The sequence below is a fragment of the Gadus macrocephalus genome, chromosome 10 (genome assembly GCF_031168955.1).
Source record: "Gadus macrocephalus chromosome 10, ASM3116895v1".
Classification (NCBI taxonomy): Eukaryota; Metazoa; Chordata; class Actinopteri; order Gadiformes; family Gadidae; genus Gadus; species Gadus macrocephalus.
Window position 1 is genome coordinate 17,088,309 of NC_082391.1, and position 9,755 is coordinate 17,098,063.

A 9,755-nucleotide genomic window follows, 5' to 3' on the forward strand; every position below is an offset into this window, starting at 1 on the left:
AGACAGTTAATTGTTGGGGTCGGTTATAATCTTAGAGCAAGTCAACTGAGCTTTACTTGGAGTAAACACCAGGTGAACATTGATACAGGTGGCAAGAATCAAACCTGTAAAATATCTTTGGCCACTTATCAAAAAGGCGGGATCTAACCACAGACCCCTCCTCTTCCCGGGGCCCAAGAGTTTATCATCACATACAGGTATAACAGGGTTAACCAGTCTGGACTAATGACAGGTTGTCAAGTCTGAGGGTGTTAGGACCTTCCCATCTCAAAAACTTTCTTTACACCACATTCTGATCAAAGAGGTTTTGTGGGCCACAGTTCTGAGAGGCTTAATCCCGCAAAAAATTATGCTAACTTTTTTCTGTTAGCGCTGGAAATCTAAATGTCGGATATGTCATTCCCGGGACCAGGGGGAGGAATGACATATCCGACACAAGATGGAGCATTTGCTGAGCCTTTGTGAGTCACTCCTTCTAGGGCTGGAGCCCCTAAATAGATAATTGTATATGTCCTTTGAGACCCTCTTTGATATAAAAGAGACCCCAGGTCTATAGCTCACTTAATATTGTCCTTGACCCATAAGCAGCCTACTCAATGCATCATTTCCTGTAGGGCTACAGCATCCTAATTGATCATTCTAGTATATTTGATTGCCCTCTTTCATAGAAATGACACCACCACCAGTGGCAACATTTCTTTGGTGTTTGTCGACATTAGGGGTACACCATACAGAAAAAGGAAGCTTGCAATGAGCATTTCAGAAATAGTCAATATACACACTCAGGATGAAGAATGAACTCTTTTTATGATAAATTAATGAATTGTATTAAATAAACCTGCCTCATTAAATCATTGAACTTGTTGTTTTGCTTTCACCAATAGGTTATCGGCTGTGTCAATTCCAAATCTGTCTGTGCTAACACATATATCCCCTAGACAGTGATAAAAAAACAATCATGTTGATTACAAAAGTGATCTATTAATTAAAACTAACGCATTCAAAAGGCAACTTCAAATATGTGTTTATTTTCTAACCAGAGGAACCTAGATTACGCCAAAAACAAAACCATTTACAGCAAATTACACTTAACATAGAACTCATGAACTTGTAACTAACTTGAACTGTGATTACAATGTGCACATTATTTTTCCTTATCATAGCATTCCGCTCCTATCAGGAACGTAGAATAAATATTTTCGGGGGGGTGGTTCAAAATATTGTGTTCATTATCAAATTTGTGTTTAACTTTAACGATGCTGAAGCAACTCGGTCCCAATTACACAGTGCTCCTTAGTCATGACAGGCCTACCACTGCTGGATGCATGAGTGATCAGGCCGTTAAGAAAAAGCATTGATACTGACCCATCTCAGTGCAGAGGTAGTGGCCCTTTCTTTGGGATGTTAATTTTCACAGGCAGTCTTTGCAACTCTCAAAACTGATGTAAAGCAGCTTTATTTTATTCAACTTTTGAAAAGGCATTGGTTTTAACAAATTAAATCAGTTAAATGTCTAATAATCGGACGAAAAATACATAGACCTATTGCTTATAATCATGGGAGCGCATTGTGATTAAGGAGTTTGAGTGTTCTAGCTGCGGCTACGATTAGCCCATCCTGAGATCAATGACCTCAGTCGTTCTTCATAACTCCAGGGAAGGCATAACAACAAATAATCAATCATAATATTATTCATATATTCATTGGATATTAATGTCAGAATTATTCCAGAACCATAAGTATTTTCCTGTTATCATTCCCTGGATTTTTTAACAAAATCTCACCATTTTAAAAACAATGAAAGCCTATGAACACAGGATGACGCAGCAGTTGCAGTAATACAATTAAAGTCAAACCCTATATCTACCAGTTCATCAGAACCCGTCAAAGACACGCTCACAACATAAATGGGAGAGAGCCTCAACACCTTCCCTGGTCAGTCACTGATAGCTGTTAGAGTCAACATTTGTTATGGCACGCTGTACAAGCAGAGATAGTCTGGGGATGAATTGACAGGGTCCCCTGAATCGTGTCTGTGACGACAGGTCCATCACATCAGAACCATTAGGAAGGAGACTTGGGGTGATGATAATGTATTGATCTGCTTGTGATGGATGGGCCATGAAACCTTTATATATGAAGTTCTTTCACCAAGCCGAGGTAGTCCACACTCAGGCCCCCTTAAGCTACGGTCACTATGCTTTCTTTAGCGCTGTTCTACCTTTTGGCCGTGATCTGCTCTGCAAGAAGGACCCATGCTCTACCGATTTATCCTGATATCGACCCGGAACCACAGGCAGGTAAGAAAAACTAGAATGAGATCGTCCTGTAGAGTCCTGAAATCCTTATGTTAAAATAACATGATGGTATTTATATTTAGCAACCTCGTCTGTATACTTAATAAAACAAAAGCCACACCTCAACCTCATTGGCTCATTATGATGTATGCAATTAGGGATGTTTGTGTTCAAAGCTGCATGTCCCCAACTGCAGACATGTCCACGTATGTCAAAACTGAACAATTGATCTTCCCAGACTTCATACAGAAGTTAGCGGCAGAGGTGGAGGATGGAGAGATCCCGGTTCAGGGGGAACAGAGAGAGGGGAACAACCTCTATCCGCTTCTAAATCAGCTCTATGGGGGCAGGGACCCCTGGATAAAAGGTAGAACTGACACATTGTAGGTCATTGAGGCCAGCCCTCTGGAAGAGATCAATTACATTTGAAATCGCCGAAGTACACCGAGTTAGGCTTGTACTTAAATTTACATTTCTTTGTTGTTGCTATCTCTCTCAAAGGCATGACCAAAGATTCTGCTCCCAAAGAGTCATACTCCAATATGGTAGGGCAGCTGATCATGAAATAATGAATGGGAACTGAAGAAAAACTGTGGTGACATTAAAGCCGGTTTGTTGTTTTCGGGCTCCAGGTGGACGGCCTTAAAGAAGTGGTGTTGAAGTTGGCAGTGGCGGACAAGCTTCGCTCGCAGGGCTTCCGTCGATCCAGGCAGAGCTTACCTAAGACCAACAAGAGAGGTGAGCGTTGGAATTTAGTGTTCTGCCATTGTGTGGGCATTTTTAGATGGTGTAATTTATATTGCCAGAACCAAGGCAACTAATTAAATGGCAAATAGGAGATGACATTACTTCACTGTGTCATTAGTCCTACTGTCATGCCTGTTGTACCAGTTATACTAACATGGATAAAACCCAACCGTTTAACAAACCAAGACAGGTCGAGAAAGCAGAAGTTTGAAAGATAAAGACTTTATTATCACTTGTCACAAGTAACAAAAAACCTGACTTGGTTTGCAAAGAACTCCTGTTTTGGGGTTCGGCTTCAAGTTATATTCCCAAAGTCTGTGGATTCCTCCTACATGCACCGGCCAATCACAACGCCCTCTGCATTGGGCCTAGAAATTAGGCCCCTCCCCTGTTCCCCCGACCCCAGTTCCCCGAACTGGACATACACCTTACAGTTGTATCAGATGTAGAGCAGTGAGGTAATCTGTGATTGTAATCCTTTCGTCACCTTAATAATTCAACTGATATATAGCAGACATAATAAACCACCTGTGCTTATGAGATGAAATTGCCTTTTAACCATCACTGGCTTTCGGTAGTGTCCATGTGGGACATACACAATCTGGACTAAAGTTGCCACGTATAATAAAAAACAATAGATCCCTATGACACATATAAGGGTTAACAAAGATGTGACATGGATGATCGTAATGAAAATCACTTCTAGCATATATCCAAACAGTTTACAACATTACCACCATAGTTGATTGTTGAATGCATTCATAACACAGGCAGTGATCGTTAACCTTACCATGTAAGTTAGCAAAGTGAGGGGAGGAATGAACAGGGCTCCTTCTTCCTTGCTACCGTCATAAAGCCCTCCCTGTCTTCTCCTGTAAGGATGAGTTCAACCAGGTATAGAGAGGTTTATAGCTCTTAGGGGTCAACTTGGAGTCAGCTAAGTAACTGTAGTTCATCTCAGGGGTGGCTGAGGTTGTAAATGAATGACACACGTGTGACACGTGTGGTAAATATTTTTTCCAATAATACAGTAGGACGCATGACAACAAGTTGTCATGCGTATTAGTATTCAAATCGTAGTATTCAAACAGTTTCTATATTCTATATTATTATTACTATATTAGTATTCAAATCCGTTTCTGTTCTTGCAACTAATTTTATTTTTCTTGTTACCTTGACAGCCTGCTTCTGGAAATATTGTGTGACCAACTAGGATGTTTCCATGACGATCAAAAGTTCTCGTCCTCATCATATTCTTGTGTTGAAAACTGAACATTATAATCTTGGACACAAAATATTGTTTATACATATTGCCAAGAACATAACAAATATGTATTCAAATATATATTTTTACAAATATTCAAAAATAAACTTCTGTTGAATTTATTCATTTCAATAAAAAAACTTTATTGCTAATATGTTCCCTAATTATCTCTCTCCCAATCTCTCTTCTCTATCTCCCATTTCAGTGTCACTTTGTCATTAACGATTATACATATTCACACAGACTCTAAATAAAAATGTTGTGGTAAATGTTAAAATTGAAAGAAGAAAATACGTCTTTAGGGTTGGCATAATAGTGACTATATTAGTATTCCAATCCATACTAATGCATTTGTATGAGTTGAGAGGCTCTTTCTTTTTTACATTTTCAAATGTTTAATTTATTATCTAAATTGCTGCTCAAGCATAGGATAACACAAACACACACGCCTACACACAGCGGCACAAATCAAAACATTAATAACAATTATTTCATACAAAATATATTTATTCGTAGAACTTTAACTATAAAAATCATTGCTATGGAACTGTAATCAAACTGTTTTTGATTTGAATTACACTAGAATTGTCATTGTCAACAATAATTATGTTATATCTGTTTATTTACAATATAGACACAAAGAGCTAAATGCTAAATTAGATAAACATTCAATTACATACATACTTTTCTGTGGGAATTATTACACAGACACAAATGCAATATAATCAGATCAGTTCTCCATTCTATGGTATCATTTGGGGTTGTAAGCTAGAATCCTGGCGCAAATTAAATATAGTTTTTGTAAGTTTTTCTTAGTGTCTTTGGACTGCTGCCAATGGATCCCCACACACATTATTTAGATGAGGGAAAACAAAGGACTTTATTTCCTATTGTTGGCCACACTGAAGTAGGCCTTCTCGATTTCAATGTCGGCCGGACAAGTCTGGCTGAATTCCTCTCTTTCTGAGGCGTTCTGAAGGTACTGCCACACGCCTACGAACTGGGCTGGGATGTCAAAGTTGCAATACTTCTTGGCAGCGATCTGAGAAATGCAAAATAAAACACTGTGAGGGTGAACAGATTTGAAAGCTTGCTATTCAATATGATCGTAATTATATGAACCTAGAGGCAGCAATTCACTCTATAAATCAATTTTAGGTTGACTCTTTTATCCATAGATACAGCTTTTTCAAACATCCGCCCCAAATTTTCACTAAACTAGTTATTTGCCTTTTGATATTTTTAAACTTCAATTTGAAAGTGAATGAGGCCTACAGCAACAATATTAAAAGCATCACATTTTAATCTATTTTACCTTGATCACATGCAGTCTGGGCAGCAGGTTGCAGTCCGCCAGAGTGAGGTGATTTCCATCAATGAACTTCCTCTTGGAAATGACGATATTTTGTCTGGAGTTGTGGTCGATCTCTTGAGGAAGCGGGGATATCAGGTAGTCATCCAGACGCTTGAACTCCCGTAGAAGATTTTTTTCATGGACTAGTCACAAAACAAGAATCATTGTTATGTTTCTGATTGTGTGCAGTCTTTGGCTTCGATTAAAGTTATTCAATTATTATGTCATGTTTGCTTTATCTTTCTTTGTATTATTTCATTTTTTATTTGGAAATCAGTGAGAAAACTAGATCATCTCGATAACTTTATCAATACTTAATGGACTCCGCACAACGTACAGGCATTATTTGGACTGTTCTTGATGTAAGCAGAGAACTTTGCAAAAATATCAGCACCGACATCAAAGGATTCTTTGTTGAGAGGGCTCAGGTGAGGGTACCTGTTGGGGAGACCAGAAAGCTGGAGGTGGGTTTTCAGCTCATGGGGATATATATATATATACGTACATGCATTTTTAAGCACCAGTTTATCTTTTGCAGTTTACTACTATATCTACTACTACTCATCACAGCAATACAGCTACCAGTAATCGTACTACTACTAGTACATACTGTGAGTATATACTACTACTACTACTACTACTAAAACTTCTAATATGACTATTGTTACTACTACTAGTAGTACATACTATTACTACTACTGCTTCTACTACTACTAGTACTACTGCTACTAATACTAGTACTACTCCTACTAATAATAATAATAATAACAATTATAATAATGTCAATGTCATAGTAGTAATGTACTGAGTGTAAACCTTCAACATAATTACAAATCTGTTGCGCTTAATTCAAAACCATGAGCAGAGTACATTCAGTCATTTAACAGAGATCATGTAATAATATAGTGTACTCTTTCTATCCTCCACAGCTATTTTCCATGACCGAACACATGAACCATATCGTTTCAAAGGCCTGGAGGTGGAGTGGAGAAGGCTTCTGGTACGCCTTCTGTTCTATAATGAATACACTCTGTATTACCTGGGTGGGGCCAATGTTTGTTCTAGAAACTCCTCGATCTTAATGAAGTCCGTTTGGAGCGTGCCATTATACAGGAGGAAAGGGGGGTTGGTTCCAGGAGCCAGATCCTTGAGCTCTGCTGGTTTCCTGCACACAAAACAGAGAGGGGGAAATGGTGTGTGAGTGAGTGAGGGCTTTATCTTAAAAAATGTCAACGTTTTGTTCACTATCCCTCAAACGACGAGGTCACAATCATCTCAGTTTGTAATCTAGCGTGTTAGGTATATTGTGTCCTTCTGAATGCAGTGGACATAGTGGGAGAGGCAATACAGGGTGTGTGGTGGATTTGTGAATTGACCAATGATTGGTGATTTAGTGAGTGACACACAGGTGTGGTCGGCTGTCGTCAAAAACCTCTTTTAATAGTTTGCTCAACAGCATTGGCAGTGAGGGCTTTATTGATGAAAGGCTCAGTTATAAAAAAAAAAAAGGCGTGGTTTTAAAGCACACCTGGTCCTTTGAGAAGTGTTGGGTTTAACAAGGGCCAGTGGCACACTCCGTAAGGGAAAAGCCTACTTACAGTTGAAATTAGTTGGCATTTTAAGAAAACAAATATCCTGAGGCTTCTGTGTAAAAGCCCTTGTGGGCCAGATGCTCAGGAAGTTCAGCGACATGGGGGAAGGGGAGCTTACTTCCTCATATCGACTGTGGTCACTGTGAACTTGACTCCTTTCAGCCACAGAACCATGAAGAGTCTTTGGCAGAATGGACAGTTCCCCACATTCTCCCCGTCATGTCCCGCCTGAAAGAAACGGATAAGAAGTGTAAATCAGAAATCTGTGACCCTATCCCGTCTTTGATTTGTACTGCATTCATACAACATGGTTTATATGATACCATAAGTACGCAATCGCACATTAATTGGATGTTCCCTGATATTAAGAGAATGGCCTGTACTGCTCTGACCGTGATTATACTCTTCCCATGCCTCTCCCCTTCTCTTTGAAGTACACAGCGAGGCCTCATATCTTTCCAAGAGGGAAACAATCAAACATCGGAAGAAAAAGATGGAATGGCACCATTTTACGGTTCCTCATTCCTTCCTCACGCCCTATCCAGGCAGTGTGCCAGGTCCATGGGTATACTTTTCCAGTGAACATTGCGGAGGAATGCAATGGTTCCTTAGGGTGGTTTTATTAGTTGATAAGTTACAGTATTATTCATATTATAATTATAATACTGAGCCATATGTTTTCCCTGGGACAAGTGCCGTTGACCAATTAAAGTTAAAGTATACTGCATATGCGTTTGTGTTACTTTGTGTGTCAATTAAACTACCCTTAAATTGAAGTAGGTAATAATTCAACATTAACATTGAAATATTGGTAGCTTTTGGTCAAAATAATGCAGGCCTGGCTATCATAATAATTTCTCTAAAAAAGTTATAGAGCATTTCGTAAACTTTTCCACGTTTGTGTGTCAGTGGGCCTGGCACCGGTTTGCATGCAGGGTCTTCCATAAACACTATTCTCCATCTGGGTGAGCATTGATAAGATGGACTCCAGCGCCTGTCATCAAACTTTGCTGATAAAAAACGGACGACACGTGGAGGAGGTTACACAAACATACAGGCTCCTCGCTTTCTGCTGCTCTTTGTATCTCAATATGATGCCCTTCAGATTAACAGTTATCTCTGAATAACATTAACTTCAACTTTGTTATAAACTCTCTGACCTTATAACAAAGCCAGGGCTGAAATCAGAAAAAGTGAGAGTGAGTCATTCACCCATGGAAAATCATTTTGAAACATTTTTTTTGGTAGTTATACTATTTCTTTGAACAATTATTTCAAGTAAAGGGAATACCTATTTCACCCCACTTTCATCAAGGAAAAATAAACACAATAAGTTAATCACAGAAACTGAAACAACTATCCCCCCCCCCCCCCACACACACACACACACACACACACACAAAAGTTATTGAAAATAAAATAAAATATAGTATTAATAATAGTTGTTAAGGATTTGACAAATGCATCACAGTTTATATTAACCAAAGCCGATCAGTTTGCAACACTGAAAACCAATTAGGGTCTAGGGTCGTCTCGGCATCATAAGAAAGAGACCATAAGGGACGTAAACAAATCTGATTGACCCACCTTGATGAACAGCTCGATGAGAGGTTCTATTTCGGAGCTCTGTCGCAGCGCCATGATGTTAAAATAAGATCAGCTACGCCAAAACAAACCAATGACAAAAAGTCCTCCAAAGGGTTGTCTCCGAATGCTCCTTCCCAATCGAACGGGATGTGTGTGGCTAAAGAGAGCTAGTTGACAGCCCGGAGCTGGAGTGGACTATGACAGGAGAAGGTGTCCTGTGAAGGTTTCCTGACTTTATAAGGAGTGTCAGAGTGGACGTTCGAGACCTCAGAGGTGTATGCATGGCTTAAATCTACTACAGTGTTTTTGTCTGAGCTGGGGGGGAGGGGGGTTGGGGGGCGGTCCTGGCTGTACGCACGTCTTTTGGAGGAGAGGGCGGGGTGCAGAAGGGTGGGCGGGGTACAACCCTCCTATGTACGAACCCTCAGCCAGAATATAAGAGCGTAGCTTAAAATAGCTATTTCAAGTAGTGCTAAACAATGCAACGGCGTTAACTATCAACTCAAAGGGCAAATATTGATTCTATTTTAGTTTTAGAATTTAGATAAATTTCAGCTTTCTCATAGTGTCGTGAGACCAAAGTGAGTTAGGATACAGCCTATGATCTGTAAACAGGAGAGCACAATGGGTCTGCTATTTAATAAAGGACCCAGGTTGTGGTGGTGGGGACACATAACGCTACAGCACAGATGACAGAAAGATAGAACAGTTTAATCAAATTAGTTTGTATTGAAATACAGAACAGAAAGAGTTTATATGATGCAAGGAACAAATGATGACGCATTTTTAATGTTACGAGAAACGAAGGAAGTGAAAATTGGTTGGAATTTAAAAAAAAAAGTGGAACCAGTCAGCTGTGATGAAGCCTTATGTGACCTCATGGGGAGGAGGCAGAAGGGTGTGATATGTTAAAA

At 39.5% G+C, this 9,755-nt stretch overlaps 1 protein-coding gene across 1 annotated transcript; it reads right to left on the bottom strand.

The window, feature by feature from the left end:
• Positions 1 to 4,794: 4,794 nt before the first annotated feature.
• On the bottom strand, positions 4,795 to 9,150 carry clic2 (chloride intracellular channel 2). The gene is made up of 6 exons (XM_060062923.1): positions 8,842 to 9,150; positions 7,373 to 7,482; positions 6,702 to 6,827; positions 6,000 to 6,100; positions 5,624 to 5,805; positions 4,795 to 5,350 (listed from the first exon to the last, which is right to left on the bottom strand). The coding sequence occupies exons 1-6, from the start codon at positions 8,893 to 8,895 to the stop codon at positions 5,189 to 5,191; spliced, it is 735 nt and encodes a 244-aa protein (XP_059918906.1). The 5' UTR covers positions 8,896 to 9,150; the 3' UTR covers positions 4,795 to 5,188.
• Positions 9,151 to 9,755: the final 605 nt, after the last annotated feature.

What these genes read in the sequence shown, in the direction of transcription:
- clic2 (XM_060062923.1), bottom strand. Translation starts at nt 8,895, where the DNA reads ATGGCGCTGCGACAGAGCTCCGAAATAGAACCTCTCATCGAGCTGTTC. An exon ending in TCATCGAGCTGTTCATCAAG is followed by an intron (nt 7,483 to 8,841) that starts GTGGGTCAATCA and finishes CGTTTCTTTCAG; the next exon opens with GCGGGACATGACGGGGAGAA. An exon ending in GAACAGTCCAAATAATGCCT is followed by an intron (nt 5,806 to 5,999) that starts GTACGTTGTGCG and finishes TTTTGTGACTAG; the next exon opens with TCCATGAAAAAAATCTTCTA.